The 19,895-nt window shown below is 42.8% G+C and overlaps 1 protein-coding gene across 2 annotated transcripts in view; it reads right to left on the bottom strand.

The window, feature by feature from the left end:
• Nucleotides 1-19,895, bottom strand: part of tesmin (testis expressed metallothionein like protein) — a 109,641-nt gene that overhangs the window by 64,476 nt on the left and 25,270 nt on the right. For both annotated transcript variants that reach the window (XM_084363894.1, XM_084363893.1), the window contains exons 4-5: nt 18,744-18,834; nt 18,541-18,645 (exon numbers count right to left, since the gene is read on the bottom strand). In XM_084363894.1, coding sequence (XP_084220020.1) covers nt 18,541-18,645; nt 18,744-18,834 — 196 coding nt within the window. The remainder of the gene's footprint in view (nt 1-18,540; nt 18,646-18,743; nt 18,835-19,895) is intronic.

Below are 19,895 nucleotides of genomic sequence, written 5' to 3'. Positions count from 1 at the left end.
CTTCTGAGGAAGGAATAATAAAAATAAAATAATAATAATAATAAATAAAAACTGCTACTGCTACATACTACGTACTACGGTAAGCGTGTTGCGTCATTGCGTCATTTCCTGTTGTTGTGTTACTGACTGATAGCTGTGCTGCTCCGGCTCGTCCGAGCAGATTATCGTTGTGTTCCTTTCTGCAGCGACCGAGATCCCGCTTGTGATCGGGCACTTGCTGGTCCACTAAGGCATTCAACAATACTCTGTGTTTATAGCTTGGTCGCCGGGCTTGCTGGCTCTGCTGGCTAATCTGTCGTGTCCTAGCTTAGCCACTATCAGCTAGCGATGGCTTCTCTCTCTCCCTCTCGCTCTCCTCTTTTCTCCTGCTCAGTGTGCCAGATGTTTAGTTACACCTCTGCCTCCCTTAGTGATACTGGTACATGTATTAAGTGTAGTTTATTTGTAGCGTTGGAGGCGAGGCTCAGTGAGTTGGAGGCTCGGCTCCGCAGCATGGAAACTCCGACTGTAACTGCTGCAGTTAGCCACTTAGCTAGTGCGGACCGAGCAACCGTAGCTTCAGCTAGCCGTCCCTCGGCAACTCCCGAGCAGCCGGGACAGCAGGGCGGCTGGGTGACTGAACAAAGGAAGCATAATACCAAGCCAAAGCACACGTTACACCACCTGCCACTTCACATTTCAAACAAATTTTCCCCACTCAGCGACACACCCGCTGAGAAACCTACTCTGGTCATTGGCAGCTCCATAGTACGAAACGTGAAGTTAGCGGCACCAGCGACCATAGTGAAATGCATCCCAGGGGCCAGAGCGGGCGACATCGAATCAAATTTGAAACTGCTGGCTAAAGCTAAACGTAAATATAGTAAGATCATAATACATGTCGGCGGTAATGACTCCCGGCTACGCCAGTCGGAAGTCACTAAGATTAATGTTGAGTCGGTGTGTAACTATGCCAAAACAATGTCGGACTCCGTAGTTTTCTCTGGGCCCCTGCCAAACCTAACCAGTGATGACATGTTCAGCCGCATGTCATCATTCAACCGCTGGCTGTCAAGGTGGTGTCCAGCAAACGATGTGGGCTTTGTTGATAATTGGCGGACTTTCTGGGGAAAACCTGGTCTCATTAGGAGAGACGGCATCCATCCCACTTTGGACGGAGCGGCTCTCATCTCTAGAAATTTAACCCATTTCATTAGCCAACAACCAGCCTGACAACCCAGAGTTGAGACCAGGAGGCAGAGCTGCAGTCTTACACGCTTCTCTGAGCTTCCATTAGATCAGTTGCACACCCAAAACTTCATTGAGACTGTGTCTGCCCACCGACCACCTAAATTAATTAAATTAATCAAATCAAAAGTCCACAGAAGAGGAGTTGTGCATGAAAATCTAATAAAAATTAACAGCAACTCTGCAATCTCAAAACAAGACAAGAGAATTAAATGCGGACTCCTAAATATCAGATCCCTGTCATCGAAAGCTGTACTAGTAAATGACTTAATTTCAGACTGTAATATTGATTTATTCTGTCTTACTGAAACTTGGCTGCATCCTGAAGAATATGTCAGCCTGAATGAATCCACTCCACCCAGTCACATTAATACTCACATTCCTCGAGGCTCCGGCCGAGGAGGTGGTGTTGCAGCTATTTATGACTTAAGTCTGTCAATCATTCCTAAACCTAAATTAAATTATAACTCATTTGAAAGCCTTGTTCTGAGTCTTTCACATCCAACGTGGAAAACTTTACAGCCAGTTCTATTTGTTGTAGTGTATCGAGCACCTGGTCCTTACTCAGAATTTTTATCTGAATTCTCTGAGTTTTTATCAAGTCTAGTCCTCAAATCAGATAAAGTAATTATTGTAGGTGATTTTAATATTCATGTGGATGTCGTTAATGATAGCCTTAGTACTGCATTTATCTCATTATTAGACTCTATTGGCTTCTCTCAGTGTGTACATAAACCAACTCACTGTTTTGACCACACCCTTGATCTTGTTCTAGCTTATGGTATCGAGATTGAAAATCTAACAGTTTCTCCACAGAATCCTCTTTTATCAGACCATCACTTAATAACTTTTGAAGTTCTATTACTGGACTACACACCATTAGGCAAAAACTCCTTCACTAGATGTCTATCTGATAGTGCTGTAGCTAAATTTAAGGAAATTATACCGCTGGCACTAAATTCAATGCCATGTCTTAATATAATAGAGGACTCCTCCGCTAACCTCAGTTCCTCACAAATCGATCATCTTGTTGATAGCACTGCAGGCTCATTGCGAACAACACTGGACTCTATTGCCCCCCTGAAAAGGAAACCTATAAAACACAGGAGGTTAGCACCCTGGTATAACTCGGATACCCGCAAATTGAAGCAAACATCGCGGAAATTTGAAAGGAAATGGCGTTCCACCAACTTGGAAGAATCCCGCTTAGCCTGGAAAGATAGCCTTAAAATATATAGGAAGGCCCTCCGCAATGCCAGAGCAAGCTATTATTCGTCATTAATAGAGGAAAACAAAAACAACACCAGGTTTCTTTTCAGCACTGTAGCCAGGCTGACAGAAAGTCACAGCTCTACTGAGCCATGTATTCCTACAACGCTCAGTAGTAATGACTTCATGAGCTTCTTTAATGATAAAATTTTAACTATTAGAGACAAAATCCATCATCGCTTGCCCTCAACTGGCACTATTGTATCTTTAAACACAGGAACCTCAGAAACAGTTGTAAATTCTGACTTATATTTAGACTGCTTCTCTCCCATCGACCTCCACCAACTAACTTCGATGGTTTCTTCATCTAGACCAACAACGTGTCTCCTAGACCCCATCCCAACTAGGTTGCTGAAAGAAACTTTACCTTTAATTAGCACATCTCTACTAGAAATGATCAACCTGTCTCTATTAACAGGATACGTACCACAATGCTTTAAACTAGCTGTAATTAGACCGCTTCTTAAAAAGCCTAATCTTGATCCAGAAGCTTTAGCCAACTATAGACCTATATCCAACCTCCCTTTCCTCTCCAAGATCCTTGAGAAAGCAGTCGCCAACCAGCTATGTGACTTTCTTCATAAAAATAGTTTATATGAGGATTTTAGAGCACATCATAGCACAGAGACGGCACTGGTGAAAGTTACAAATGACCTCCTAATCGCTTCTGACAAAGGACTTGTCTCTGTCCTGGTCTTACTAGATCTTAGTGCTGCATTTGATACCATTGATCATCACATTCTACTACAGAGACTGGAACACTTAATTGGCATTAAAGGACCCGCATTAAACTGGTTTAAGTCCTATTTATCGGATCGATTTCAGTTTGTACATGTTAATGATGAGTCATCCCTGTATACCAAGGTTAGTCATGGTGTTCCTCAAGGCTCCGTGCTTGGACCCATACTATTCACCTTATATAGGACTACTTGTAGTTCCTAAAGTCTCCAAAAGTAGAATGGGAGCCAGAGCCTTCAGCTATCAAGCTCCTCTTCTGTGGAACCATCTTCCTGTTTTGGTCCGGGAGGCGGACACCCTCTCTACCTTTAAGAGTAGACTTAAGACCTTCCTTTTCGATAGAGCTTATAGTTAGGGCTGGCCCAGGCCTGTCTTGGACCAGCTCTTAGTTATGCTGCTATAGGGCTAGTCTGGGGGACAAATGACACACTGAGCTTCTCTCTCCTCCTCTCCTCTCCATCTGTATACATTATGCCTGTATATGCCCCATCTCTGCATGTCACTGACTTACTTCTTCCCCAGAGTCCTTGTGCTTTCTAGTCCTACAGGCTCCCATGGATCCTGGCCGCGCCCGGGTTGTGGATCGTGAATGCGCCCACTGCTATGGCCCTGCCTGATCGTGGATGCGCCCACTGCTATGGCCCTGCCTGATCGTGGATGCGCCTACTGCTATGGCCCTGCCGGATCGTGGATGCGCCTACTGCCATGACCCTGCCTGACACCCACCACTACTGTCGCTAATATTAGTCACATCTCTGTTACATACGTTCCACTACTATTATTGTAGTGCATTACTACATACTATCCTTACCGTTAATCACTACTACTGTTATCACTAGTAATCACATTTCCATGTGCATTTCATTATTATTGCTGTAATACATCTTTATGTACTTTCACTCCTGTCAACCATCGCTTCTAATTGAATACATTGTGATCTCGTTGATCTGCTCTGTACATGCGACATCTATTGCACGTCTGTCCGTCCTGGGAGAGGGATCCCTCCTCTGTGGCTCTCCCTGAGGCTTCTTCCGCATTTTTTTTCCCTGTTAAAAGGGCCTTTTTTTGGGGCAAGTTTTTCCTCACTCGAATCGAGGGTCGAAGGACAGAGGGTGTCGTCTCTGTACAGATTGTAAAGCCCTCTGAGGCAAACTGTGATTTGTGAATTTGGGCTATACAAATAAAATTTGATTTGATTTGATTTGATTTGATAAAAATAAATAAATAAATAAAAAATAAAAAATAAAAAAAATAAAAATAAAAATAAAAACCTTCAACCCCAGTCACGTGATCGAGCTGGGGGAGGCTTTAGAAGCTTCAAACCGCTGCCTTGTCAGTTCGTTAACTGGACTGGTACAAAGGTTCATTGCTGGCCTGATGTGGTTGCCTAAGTGTCTCATTAATGTAAGGTGTTGCTACCCGGAATATTCTGGCAAAAGCATCTCATCATCGATTTATCCGCTCCTCATCAGGGTGGAGTCCAAAGTGTTAACTGCTCATTCTGTACAGCCTTCTCTCCGTATTATGCTCAATCGACGATGCCTTAAGCTCATCAAACAAGCAGGTAGATGTGCGTGGGTATCAAGGCCGACATCACAGACGCGTTTAAAAGGAGAGAGAAAATGTATTTTGCAGTTGGGCTCACCTTCGGGCGTCGCAGCAGTCCAAATCTTTGATAGGTTGTCAGAAGCTCTTGCTGGAACCCCGTTAATAATTGTAGCTGCATTCGTGCTCAACTGTTAGACTTTTTGCTCATAAAATACCCTCATGCCAGCCAGATCATGCTATCACCACAGCTAAAGATACTTTAAAAATCTAGGGGGGAAAAATAAATAAATAAATAAATAAAAATAAAATAAAATAAAAACAACTTCAGGCCCATTCCAAGCATTGAAATTCTGGGTATTAATTAGACAGTATTCTCAGGCAAGCTTCCCTGCCTCTCGAGAATTAAATGGCATCAGGGAGATAATAAGGAACAGCTTTCAAAAACCATCTCAAAAGAGATGCTCTCCCTGCTAGGTCATCTCAATTTCGCCATGCGCGTGATTCCTCAGGGCCGCTCATTCATATCCAGGCCTCTCCACCTCTCAAAAACAGTTGAAATCTACATGACACAGTAACTTCGATGAAGGGCGCAAATCAGAGCTCCGGTTCTGGTCTTTGTGCTTGGGGGACGAAAAAAAAAAAATTAACGGCATTTCTTTTTCTTTAGCTAATGATAATACCGAACCTTCTTTGGCCATTAGATTATCTACAAACGCAGCTCCTTCCGTGGGTTTTGGGGGTTCTTTAATAGCCTGGTTTGCTGATGCATGGGCAAGATTGTCATCTCTACCAGTCAGTGCTTCTTCTGCCTAATGGATACCCAATCGTAGCTTGTCTTCTCTGGGGGAAACACTGGTCCAGGAAGAAAACTATAATTTTGTTACAATAAGCAGCTGCTCACATTATCACAAGGGCGTTCCACCATACCTTAATTAACAGATTTATAAGACGCCTTACTTGGGCTTCCGTGCTGGGGAACTTCATCATTCAAGCAGCTCACATTCCAGGATTGGATAGTTGCCGATGCTCTGTCTCGATTTGAATTTAAGAAATTCCGCAGACCATGTCCAGACTGTCTCTGCATGGTCCTACTTCACTGCATTTGTTCCACCTTCTCTGTTGCAATTCTTCCCATAAGTATTCCCACTGTATGTGCTTCTGGTTCACCGTTTTGAGTCCCGCAAATGCAGCCGTCCTCCATCAAAGGCCTCCTCGCAGGTGTTCAGCTTCACCTGCGCTGATTGGATCCATCCGCCAACAGCTGGCTAGAGACCCATCAATTAAGCTCCTGCTAAACGGCTTTAAAAGAGAGAAACCACAAGGCACGACATTCGTCTCCCTTTCACTCCTCCACTTTTGCACAAATTAATCACTCACTTAAGGAACAGGTGCTTGGGTTCATATACAGACTCACTGTTAGAAACAGTCTTCCTCACAGCCTTTCATGGGTTTTAAGGTGCGGAAAATTCACCACACGCTCACGATCTTTTGATCCCTCTCAAGACCTCTGCATAGGCGATGTAACAGTCCACAGTCATTACTTTTGTGTTTTCTGAACATTCCTAAACTGATAGAGACAGAAGGGGAACATCAGTCCCATTTCTCAAACTAATCCTGATTTTGTCCATTGTCTTTCATGGTCTGCCATCTGAGAAGCCGTGCTCCAGCCAGCCCACAGGAGCCGCTGTTCATCACAGAGGGGAGAGGGAGCGGGCGCAAATAGGAGGGGAACCCCTGTCGTGAGCCGGTTCACCTCTCGCCTCCGCCTCACCTCTCGCCTCCGCCTCCTCTGTCAATCCCTCCAGACCGCTACACAGCTCATTCGTTCCACTAGGAGCGGCAACAACAGCAGCAATGGTCGCTCCTGTATCCACCATTAATCATGGTAACGTTCGTGGGCAGATGGTCCTCATCTGCTTACGAACGTTATCTGCATCCCGGGATAGATATTATTTAAACTCAGATAGCCTCCTGACATCTCTTGTAGCAAGAAGGTCCAGGGATTTGCCGGTGTGGTCGTTTTGGGGGGTTTTCTTTGCTGCTGTGCTCCCTGCTTATGCCGTTCATGATGGCTCGTGAAGGGCAGGAAGGTGTGCTCTTCCTGCCTCAGGCTTTCCACGCAAGCGAGTGGAAGAGCACGGGGTCCCAGAACAGTACCATACCGCCAAATGAAACTTGTGCAAGTGAATAAAGATTATTTTGACAAAGTGGTCCTGACTGAAATCAAGCGTAGCGTTAGTTCTGGCAGGCCACGTCGTCAAGCTCTAAATCGGCATCAACAGCGTAGCTGTCAACACGGAGCAGATCAGCTGATGGCTCAGCTGACTCCCCGTGCCCGCTTCCTATTGGGAAATTGCATTCAGAGCGCGCTATTTGAACTGCTCTAGCCCGACCTCACTTGCTGCTTCCTCTGCTGGCCTTTTTGCAACCCACCTCCACCCCAGCGCCTCCCGTCATCTGTTATGAATCTTACATTGTATCTTGTTGGTTGCTCTGCTCTGTCTGGGTTTTCTTTGCTGCTGCGCTCCCTGCTTATGCCGTTCATGATGGCTCGTGAAGGGCAGGAAGGTGTGCTCTTCCTGCCTCAGGCTTTCCACCCAAGCGCGTGGAAGAGCAGGGGGTCCCAGAACAGTACCATACCGCCAAATGAAACTTGTGCAAGTGAATAAAGATTATTTTGACAAAGTGGTCCTGACTGAATCACAGTTTTAGTTTGAAGGATTTTTAGCTCGTCTTCTGGGTTTATAATGGGTGTGTATTGCGTGAGCTAGAGTGCGTGACATCATCGCTAGAGTGGAGAGCAGCTGCAAAAACTTCTCTTCAGCTTGATTTGGGTCCCACATCTTTTACTTCACATAGACAATATATACATAGAAATGTAGGAAATCTTGTTGGCTTTCAGATGATGGTCTTGTTTCAGATGTAGGACTTAAACTTTTGGCTGTAGAAGCCCTTGAGCGACAAGAACTCCAGCAACTCCCCCATAAGCCGCAGTGTTAACTTTGAGCCGAAATTTCTGGAGTGGAGCAGACGGTACCGGTTTTGTCTCTCGCTCTGGCTCCCTCATTTTTCACTCTACAGAAATAAAAAACACACCACAGGTTCAGCAATGTCTCCAGTTACTCACTGTGTACATATTTTGCCATAACCATTACACTTTTGTCTAGACCTGCAGGTTTTTGGGAGGTGTTTTCTCATTCATCCTTATGGGGAATTTTTCAAATTTCATTTTACTACTGCTTCAGCATACGTTCAGCTATAGAAACCGTTCAACTATCAAAATGTTCAGCTTTTTAAGCTCGTTCAGCCTTGTACAGTTCAGCTTTTTAGCTTTTCAAGTTTTTCCTCTTCAAAACTCATCCACTTTCAACCTCTTCTTGTGTTAAAATATTTTCATTCAAAATTGGAAATATGGACTTCTATGGTTATTCGTCTCAAGGCCTCAATTATTCATAAGTATGCAGTGTCATAAATACATCTCTGTACAGGGTGGGGATTTCAACATGCAGCATTTCTTGATGTATAGCCTATTTGTAAAGGGAAATATTGTAGTCTACCTATTTTAGAACATTATTCTATTTTTCAAAACACAACATAATTATTCATAAGTATGCAGTGTCATAACTACATCTTTGACGTTTATAACAAACCAAACCGTTTGAAAATCGGTTGAAAATTGAGCAAGTTATGGTTATTTAAAAAGTACATGTTTCATTACCAACACAAGGTTATGGGTGAGCGAGCTACCTGTACCAAGATGGCTGACCTGTGCGGACGTTCGACTCCGTTGGCCAGCAACGCGGACGAGACATCTAGCCTTTATATATATCTATGGTCTGATGCGCATTCAAGTTTGTGGGGGGGCTTTGGACAGAGCACTGACGGGAGGGGAGAAGGGGATGGAGCTTAGACGAGGTGCCACTTTCAAATCTTGCTAGCTCTCCAACATTACCAACTATATCTTTAACTGCTGAAGTCAATTTTCAAGCAAAAGTACAGTAGGTACTACTTCGTTGTGGCCGAGTTCACGCGAGAATCACACACCTTTTTAGTGGAGGATCAATTGTGTTTTCATGAGAAGCGGCAATGTGCCCAAACACAGATGCATCACGGCATCTGTGAGCAGGAGGACGACAACATGCAGCAGCAGGGAGCAGTGACCATGAACGGGGAATGGACAGAGTTGCCTGATTTATGTTTCTGTTCGTTGTTGCTTAAATACAAGAATGTAGCTAATAATACCTCACCCACTCCACACCTCATTCCAACTCCTTCCTTCAGCCTGTCGCTACAGGGTCCCTCTAGCAAGGACAAACTTAGTGAAAAAAATCATTCATCCGCCATCATCATCAACAACTCACTATGAAGCCTTTTAAATGTCTTTTAAGGTCTTATTCTTTGTATTTTGTATTTATCTGTGATATTCCCATTTTATGTTTATCTGTTTTCGTTTTGCTTTTATGTTTAACTGTGGTCTTTTTTTGTGCACACGTCAAAGACCCTAAAGACATCTGAGGTTGTGATTTTGCTCGCTCGCTGCAGCCACGGCTAAGCGGAGGCAGAAACAATTACGCACAGCCTACAGAAGTTTCAACGTCCATACAAGCATTTAAGAAATGATTCTTATCAGTTCCATAATCCAGAGAGGATTTTTACTCAACGAAAAAATTTATAAAGATCAGTTTTTAGGTTGAAGACACAACAGCAGCACGTATGTCCAGACTAGAGCATGACACGGGAGTGGATTTTCACTCCCGTCCCATCCCACTCCCAGAGAAAAAATCCCATCCCATCCCAATCCCGGGCCGGAGTAAAAAAAAAAATCCCATCCCGTCCCACTCCCGTAGAATGACTCCCGCTCCCATCCCGCTCCCACTCAAAATTACTCCCACTCCCATCCCACTCCGTTTTTTAGTGGCCGGCCCGGCCGGAAGTCAAAGCACTGTTGGATGTGTAGTTCTAACGCAAGTCAAAATAGTTTTGGCTCACTGAAAGATGACTACAAAAATGGACGTGTCTGTCCTTTTGGTTGTTTAACACGGCTGAAAATCATCATCTATTAATGGCGTTCCCGCTCCTGCCCGCTCCCGTTGATTTTTATTCCCATCCCGTCCCAATCACGGGATTAATAAAACTTTGACTCCCATCCCGCGGGAATCCCACGGGAATCACATGACCCGCGGGAATTCCCGAAAAATGTCATGCTCTAGTCCAGACGCTGATGTGTGTCAGCTGGGGCAGCGGGTCGGTGATCCATAAGACACATGAGAGCATTATGACTGATGTATAGCTCCCCTGGTAGAGCAGCTCCCTCAGTAAGCAGAATCATCGCTAGTATGGGTTCGAATCTCAGTATAGGTTGTACCTTTAGTTAATGTGTTTTCTTTTCTCATCATCATTATGATCACATATAGCTCCAAGTTTGAGCAAATAAATGAGAAAATAAGCATTAATTCTCCGACGGGCCGCGGCACCAGCTTTCCTGCTTGTGTAGAATAGAAAGCGCAAATATTTGTGTTAAATTCTGACACCACAACTGTAGCGTACCGAATATCAATAGATGACAACCAGAAAAAAAAAAAACGTTCTATTGATCTGATTCACTGGCTTTCTTTCTTTCAGTTGTGGTGTCAGAATTTAACACAAATATTTGTGCTTTCTATTCCTTATATTTTCTACAACAGGCTTATAGAAAGAAGAACGACGCCACGTCATGGCAGACAGTTTCCTCTAGCTTTATTAAAATACATAATCAGCAGCTTCACAGTAGTCGGATATACAGAAGGTTATTTAAAGCGGAGTGAGTTCCTGAAGCAGTCTCCCTGCAGGAGGGATCTCTTGGCCGTAATGTTCACTGTCTGCCAGTCACATGCCAGTTGGTGCTCCCTTTAATGCTATCACTTGCTTGATGACTTTGCCCAAGTGATCAATGTATTTGTTGCACACCTCTTTGCTGTCCTCAGCGCGCCAGGGTGGGGGTGGGGGCACTGGCGTAGCAAGCTTTTCAAAAGTGTGGGGGATGGATGTGGTCTTTCCAGTTAAGCGAACTTGTTCCAGATGCCTTAACATTTGCATTCCCTCCTGCTCAAATCTTACTACAGTCGCTCAGTTTCTCTGGCCGCTCTCTGTCTGCGCTGCGGATGCCTCCTCTCCCCCTCCCGCTCCTGTTGTTGCTTCAAACATGACACCGGCTTTCAGTGTGACCGGCTGATGATTGGCTGTTCTGCCTCAAGTCCCGCCTCTCTTGCTGTGTTAGATATATCGGGAACTAGCCATAGATATACATATTTATATACATAGACGCTTTACTGAGCGCTGAATCGTACGTCGAAGTCATGGAGTGAACTTTATAAAGCTCCTTCTACAAAGTGCTTTAAGTTAAAGCCTCTCATTTACACATTCACACACGAATATGTACGAATATATCTGGTAAACAGACGTACCAAAAACAATGTCTGCAACGTTCTCTGATGATTATAAACGTTAACTACTCCTTATATGTTTAGTAAACAGGTAGGCAACAAACCCACATATGTAGCCTATTTTTCTAATGTTTTTATGAGTGTTTACAGCTGCCAATGTATGTAACTCTTTTACTGTGGTGATAAATATTGAATCTATAATAACCTGACATGTGATGTCTGTGGGAATAAAAAGCACTGATAATTAGCCTACATTACATTTTACATTTAACTGATTTTGATGAATCGTTTTTATATCCAGTGACTTTAACTACTAAAAATGACATAATGTAATAATGTAATTATCAGTGCTTTTTATTCCTACAGACATCACATATAAGGAATAGAAAGCACAAATATTTGTGTTAAATTCTGACACCACAACTGAAAGAAAGAAAGCCGGTCATAGATGTCGGAACTAGGGGTGCGGCCGCATCCGCCCCCCCGCACCCCATCAGCCTCCCTACCCACGGCATTACGCTTTAAAAAAATAAAGAATCTGACATACATTTATCTCTTACATATAATTAATGCATAGATCTATGCTTTTGATGTGACATGCAGCCTGCCTGACTACATACAGTAGCCTAGGCATCTGGCATAGGAGTCAGGCTGCATCTGGACCTGGTGCGCTCCGAGGCGGAGCGGCGTTTTGATCAGGAAGGACTCCGCATAGCTGCAGGGCGAGAGCAGGCAGTTCTTGAGGCGACTCAGGGGAAACGAGTGGATGTGGGTTCCTTGGAACTGACCCCCTTTCCACGAGAGCGGCTAAGCCTTGAGCTGGACATACTGAGGAATGTGTGTAGGGGACGAGAAGTAAGCACCATCCAGGATGTGTCCATCCTGCATACCTTGCAGCCCCAAACCCGCTCCATGCTGTCGGAGGTGGAGAAGCTCATTAAGCTGTGTCTGGCCCTGCCAATATCTGTCGCGGCATCCGAGCGCTCTTTCTCAGCCCTGCGCAGGCTGAAAACCTGGCTGCGCACCATGACGCAGGAGAGACTAACACATTTGACCGTTATGAACGTTCACAGTGACCTTATGGATGAAAGCGATGTCTCGACCCTGCTTAAAATCTTCATCAGTAGGTCAACTGAGAGAAGGTCCACTTTTGGATATGCATGAAAGCCCTGAGTCAGGAGCGCAGACTTTTCTTTTTTTCATTCAAGGGTACAAATAATGCTGTTATGTTCCTTAAATGGCTTGATTTAGTGATCAAAGTTTCATTTTCTTAACAATAAAGATACCATGTTCATCCATTCTAGTTCTCTTATAACTGCACGCCATTATAAAATAACTTCAAATCAAATCCTTAATCATTGATAAAAGTGCGTGCTTCCCCCGCCCCTCCCAACAAAAATCCCGCCCCCCCTCTCAGAAAATAGTTTCGACGTCCATGAGGCCGGTGAATCAGATCAATAGAACGTTTTTTTCTGGTTATCATCTATTGATATTCGGTACGCTACAGTTGTGGTGTCAGAATTTAATGTATTTTATGTACACAAGCAGGAAAGCTGGTGCCGCGATGGCGGAGAATTAATGCTCATTTGCTCATTTATTTGCTCAAACTTGGAGCCATATGTGATCATAATGATGATGAGAAAAGAAAACACATTAACTAAAGGTACAACCTATACTGAGATTCGAACCCATACGGATGATTCTGCTTACTGAGGGAGCTGCTCTACCAGGGGAGCTATGCATCAGTCATAATGCTCTCATGTGTCTTATGGATCACCGACCCGCTGCCCCAGCTGACACACATCAGCGTCTGGACATACGTGCTGCTGTCGTGTCTTCAACCTAAAAACTGATCTTTATAGATTTTTTCGTTGAGTAAAAATCCTCTCTGAATTTTGGAACTGATAAGAATCATTTCTTAAATGCTTGTATGGACGTTGAAACTTCTGTAGGCTGTGCGTAATTGTTTCTGCCTCCGCTTAGCCGTGGCTGCAGCGAGCGAGCAAAATCACAACCTCAGATGTCTTTAGGGTATCAGATATTATTATAGGCTATTCTTATATTTAAGCAACATCCAGTCAGGCCGTGATATAGGCTCACGGGGGCGGACTGGGACAATAATTCAGGTCGGCAATTTTACCAGTTAACAGTGATATAGGCTCACAGGGGCGGACTGGGAAAATAATTCAGGTCGGCAATTTTACCAGTAAACAAATGTTCCTTAAAAAACAACTAATGTCCATATTTTAGCTCTACTGTAAAACAAAGAAAGCACAAGTGATTATCCAAGGTCACCCAGATAATTGAGGTGTCCCAACGCTGTGAAACAATCAGTCTGAATCAATCTGATACGGTTTAGCAGTCCCCCTCTCCATTCACTCTACCTGTAGCCTAAAACAGCGCCACTCTCCATTGCAGCTACTTTGTGGTCAAATGTGGAATTGTCCCAAAATCGTTTGAGCTGCAATTCAGTACTATGCTTCCACCTAGTGGCTACAGTTGTCACTTACATTTCACGCGTTGCGTGAATCTCGCTCCCCGCGAGTGAAATGGCCACTTTGGAGTAGTACCTACTGTACCACTTTTCTTCGAGTTTCTCTTCAGTGGGAATTTGCAGCTTTCTGTTTTCTATGATATAAAACTCACTGTCCTTGGGTTGTGGACTGTAAACAGGACAAAACAAGACATTTGAAAATGTTATCTTGGACTTTTGGAAAATCTAACAAGAATTTTGTTATTTTTCCCGAGGTTTTTGTAAGTTGGATGAGCCTGTGTTTTAAATTTATTACTCTGATTTTCGGTGTGATTTTGAATACAGCCCTCAGTGAGTTGATGATTTGGTTCCCATTGACCGTTCTTATGTCATTTTTTCTCAACAAATTATACAATTTCCATCAGTAAAGATTTAACGATTGTCTCTTAATCTTCTTTGGTTTAAGCGAATTGGTTAATTAGTCTTCTCTCCCTCTGTCTTTCTCTGTCTTTTCATAGGAGAGTACAGTACATTGAAACATTTAATTCGTACTTGTCAAACCTAAAAATGTCAAACCTAAAAATGTAACATGAAATTGATGAACACATAGACACACACACACACACGGTCTACACAGTGTTAATGTTTACACCTATGCACTACTTTAGCAATATGAAAAATAATAATCAACATCTACCTTAGTAGAGAAAGAAATTATGACAGGTGTCCACTGATTAAATGCAGTCATTCTGCACTATGAAGAGGAAAACAACTGTTATTTTTGTGGCGTGTAAATGATTTTATAACCAATCAAAAGCCACGCCAATAATACGCTGGTGGTGTACAGCTTTCCTGTAAATATAAGTCAATGTTTCACTTTTCCAATGTTTGGGTCATTCTAGGAAAAGTCATCAAATTTTAAGTTGAAAGAAGACCTAAGTTCTGTATCGTAGGCAACTGGACTTGTTTCAGTTTCTTGAAGACGTTTCACCTCTCATCCAAGAGGCTTCTTCAGTTCTAACTAACTGGATGGGAGTTGGTCGCCTCCTCTGTTCAAAGACGGTCGTTCGAGTTTGAAATAGATGGATACTCCTCTTTCAAACCATCTGTCTTCTCTGGACAAGATGTTTACATTGTTGTCCTCAAAGGAATGATTTTTCTCCTTCAGAACTAAGTGGACAGCAGAGTCTTGACCTGAGGAGTTGGCCCTCCTCTGTTGTACCATTCGTTTATGGCCCTTCAACTGTATGAGGAACATCAGGAAGCTGGCTGATTACAGGAACCACCCCTGCTTCAATTTGAGAGGCAGGCAACACAGGATAATTCCTAAGAACTTACACCTGGGTTCCAGCGTGAAAGGACACAGGGCCACAAGGATCCTTCAGAGGGCTCAAAACCAGCTACTCAATGAAAGAGTGCGACAGATTAATTTCACCATCGGTGCAGTCACTACTAAGACTGACCAGACATTTGAGGAACTAACATCACTACTACCAAGCAATGTCCTGGAAAATGTCTCCAAGTTTGTTGAGAAGGCACAAGCATCACAACACACTAAGGGCCGGATCTACTAAGGGTTTGCGTGTATTAAAACGTGTGCAAACTCCTTGCACACGCAAAAAAATGTACAAACTGATTTACTAACAGTGCGCAGAAAGGGTTGCATCAGTCAAAGGTGCAAAATAGCGCGTCTGCATTCAGTTAGTACGTTTGCAGCAATGAATATGCAACATGGGGCGTTTACACGCAATTGTGCGTGTTGTGGGTGGAGAAAATGTAAATATATTAATCTAGCACACGCAAAGTGATTTATTAAACCTGAAAGCAATTTTGCCAATAGAAACTGCGTCTATATTTAACACGTCTCAAAGGGAGATGCAAACGGTTTGTATGCGCACACATGGCTGCCGTTACTGTTGCAAGAAGGAGACGCCGAAACGCATTTTTCACCTTTGTGTGAACATTTTTGGGATGAATGAGGAAACTATCATTAGAACATATCGCCTATCCAGCCTTGCCATTTTGGAGCTGTTGGAGGAACTCAGAGCGGATTTGGAGCCAGCTACGAGAAGGAGTCATGCAATGCCTGCAATAACAAAACTCCTTGGAAGTTTACTAGTATTATTATTATTATATTTATATTATTATACGCCAATTTTTTTTTTTTCTTCTTCTGATGTCTTGGTATCTCCTTTTCACTTCATCCACTGTTCGCCTATTTTTTCCAACAGCATTAAAGGTATAGTTGGTAATGTTGGAGAGCTAGCAAGATTTGAAAGTGGCACCTCGTTTAAGCTCCATCCCCTTCTCCCCCTCCCGTCAGTGCTCCGTCCAAAGCCCCGCCCCCACAAACTTGAACGCGCATCAGACACTCCGTCAGCAGGGCAGAGGAGAGCCGTTAGCATTGGGCTAATACAAGCTACAAAAGTAGCTAAGTTGGCTAACGTTACATATTTCATGAAAATAACAAATCCCCCCAAAGCGTCAGGCCCTCATGCCACCCTCACGGATTCTGTTTCTGACAGTTTAGTCGGAAACATGCACACCAGTAGCCAGCAAGAGGTCATTTTGTAGGGCTCTGGCAGTGCTCCTCAGGTTCCTCCTCACGCAAAGGAGCAGATGCCAGATGCCTCCTCATGCAAAGGAGCAGATGCCCTTCTACTGCCCTGTCCAGTATTGCATTCCCTTTTGGGGGATTGTCTTTTGCCTTTCCATTGCACCTGTTGTCACTTTCATTTGCACCAAAGCAGGTGAGATTGATTCACAATCACTTGTGCTTCCTAAATGGACAGATTGATATCCCTGAAGTTTAACTGACTTGGTGTTATACTGTTAGAAGCACACTCCCTCATACACATCAAATACTGTAGGCCTACAATACAGTAAGAACAGCTGATTTCAGGCGCAGTAACTGCTTAAGCTTCCATAATCACTGCTCCTCCAAGGACCATAGCCAGGGCTTAAAAAATAGTGAGGTCCAGAATTTTCCTTTTTTTTTTGTTTGTTCGCTTTTTGTGTTATCTGTTCATATATGACTGTTTTCTTATTGAGAATTGTCAGTTTAATATGCAAAGACAGTGGGGGAGGATGTGGGTAGAGTAGCCAAAACTGAACGAAACTATAAGTACTGTTTCTTTGCAAAAACAAGTCTATTCAAGTAGCAGTAAAGGTAATGATCAAAATAACTACTTAAAGTAGAGTACAAAAGTAAGCTACTTTTTGAAAAAATGACATGGGTCAAGAGTAACTTCAGACATAAACAAGGAAAATCACCAAGCACACTAATGTTTTCAAGTTTTTGACAACAAATTGTTATTTGATGTAGATTTGACTGATTATTTCAACCACAGATGGTCTTCTTCAGGTAAAGAGGTAAACAGACATCTGTATTTAAATGTGATGAAATGACAAATCCTCATCTCTTGATTAGATAAAATGGCACATATACACTAGGACAATATTCACAGTTTGTATCTCTCAAGTGTGAACAAAATATTTATTATTATTACACTCTTGTGGTCTCCCATATTTTATTATGAATGGAAAAATAAATTAGCAAATTGTGTATGTGCATAATAAACCATGTCTTTTATGCCAAAATGTAAATATAAAGTATCAACATGTTGCAGTGTCCTTAAACTTTGATGAATCCAGTATAGATGTAGCAAAGTCTCACTTCCTATCTCAGATGACCACAGATCAGGTGTGCCCCCTCACATCTAGCTCTGTCCAATCACATGAAGACATTAAGATTAGAGATGTGGCCACATCAGTCTGTAATCTTTCTGAAATTGTCCTATATCAAATGACTCATTTGACTTCATGTCTTCACTTTTACCTAGAGACCCTCTATGGTTGAAACATCACATAAGTAGTTAGTAGTATAAGTAAGTACATAAGTAATAGTCTTTTTTCGTGTGCATAATTTGGTCTCTGCTTTTCTCTTCATCAGACTACAGCAATGAGCGTGAGTATTTGGCTACATTACAGCAGAAAGAAGGAGTAATAGTGGTTTTGAAGCATGTATGGTGTGTGTACATTAAACAGACACACTGGCTGCTCTCTGCAGGCCTATTTTTTGGGAAATAATTACACAGGTCCTGGACATCGGTCACCTCATAGCTTGCTACAGCCATGACTCCTCCTGGTGGATAAATAAACAATTGTAACTCTTTTCCTAACATGGCATTCCAAGGCGCGGCAGGGACTCGCCACGGATCGGCCAGGGCCCTGCCATGGCAGAACTGGAAATTTGAGGGCGCTGCATCTGTAAACTTCTGTTTCTCTGACTGTGTGAAGAGTTTTGATAATGTGACTTCAGTTTTGACCAATGCATGTTAGCAACAGAAATAGTACTGCTTTCGTAATTACAGTCCAGCAGTATAATATATTATGCTGAAATACACTTTTATTGTCTATTAAACTATAAAAGTTCCATTTTAATCAAACATATGCTTAAAGGATTTTCAGCAAAGGTATTGCATGAGTGAGTGAGTGAGTGAGTGAGTGATAATACTTGTGTAACAACTATGCAAACAAGTTCAAACAAGTGTAAACCGTTTCATCTCTACTCAAATACATAGGCTTATTATTTTTTATACTTCGGAAATGCATACATACCAAGGCTAGGTATACAGTACTTCCTTTTTAGTCTGTTTGGTCAAATTAGGAAACACATTTCCCACACATTCTCTCAAGTTAACATACTAGGAGAATGCCATATATTTTTTTTTTTTTCCATAGGAATAAATACAGAATAGAAATAAACAGAATAGAACTAAACTTAATGAGAGCTATTCTTTTTCATGTTAAACTGCCTGCACTGAAACATCTGTTATCCCCTGTGCTTACAGTAGAACTTACAGGCTGTGTGAGGTGGGATGTTAATTCACTCAGCCCCTCATGAAACTGCTGAGGGTGCATGGCCTGTGGTACACAGATGCCGGCTACAGGAACATGTAGATCCCCCTGAAAAAGAACAAAACACACTCACACACATTAAAACAAATGAGCAATGTATAAATTCATCAATCCATGACAACGGATAAATGATTCTGAATACTCACTGGCATTATGCTGCAGAGAATGGGTTCATTAGTAAACCAAGGAGCAGAAACTGAGCTGTGATGGCTGCTGTCTGGTGGACCAGGCACAGGGCTGAGAAAAGATTGCCTAAAGTCACTTGACCATTCCAAACACATAATTTTCCTCCCATGTTCAGTGGGTCTGTACACCAAGCCATCGGTCAGAACATATCATTATATCTGACACTGTTGCTGCCCATTTAACATAATACATATTGAAATATTCAACAAATTAGCAGAGCTTTGTTAGCGGCGATTCTTCAACAATACTGCAGAGAGTAGGAGTTTTTACAGCCTCTTCTTTGATGACTTCTCAACATTAACATGCTATTTATTAAAGACCTTCAAACAGCTAGCACTGTCATCATGGTAAAGAAATTCCCTGCCGCTTGGCTGAAGTGCAGAGTCAAACCAAATCAGAATGAGCTAGCACATCAGCTCAGCTGTGAAGAACGCAGCAAAGATAACACTATGTAAACGTTGTGTAAACAGAGACTTTTAATTTCTCTTCTGTAGTAGCAAGCAACATGCATCGTTTTAGTAACTATCATGCTTTGTCGACATTGGCTGTTTGTGTAGTGCGTGGCAGCTACATTTCTGAGCTGCTGCTGCTCATTCTGCAATAAATATATTGATATGATTTTCCTCTACCACCGTTGAAAGAGCGAGAAAGAGGGAGGGAGAAAGAGAGGGAGTGAGGGAGAGAAAGAAAAATGTGTGCACAGGAAAAACACTGCCCTTCACCTGTTGTGTTTATTCTTTTCATGTCTGTGACATATTCTACAGATACAGACACTAAAACTGCAGTGGAACACTGGTATGATGTCGATATGACTGTCTACGGGTTGTTTCCAGGTGTACTTTTGCTGAGAACTGCACACGTGTAGCGGTAGAAATAGACAAGACTCTGAATCTCTAGATGAATCGACATAGCAGCCTCGCTTGACACGCGCGAGAGGCATGATTCAGTGCATCCAGGTCTAACCTTCTAACATGGACATCGAAATTTAAAGCGAGAGATACAGTAGGTACTACTTCAAAGTGGCCATTTCACTCGCGGGGAGCGAGATTCACGCAACGCGTGAAATGTAAGTGACAACTGTAGCCACTAGGTGGAAGCATAGTACTGAATTG

The sequence above is a fragment of the Pagrus pagrus genome (genome assembly GCF_965226575.1).
Source record: "Pagrus pagrus genome assembly, chromosome: 10".
In the NCBI taxonomy this organism is placed as follows: domain Eukaryota; kingdom Metazoa; phylum Chordata; class Actinopteri; order Spariformes; family Sparidae; genus Pagrus; species Pagrus pagrus.
Note: the sequence above shows the minus strand (reverse complement) of the source record. Positions and strands in the feature narration are given on the sequence as shown.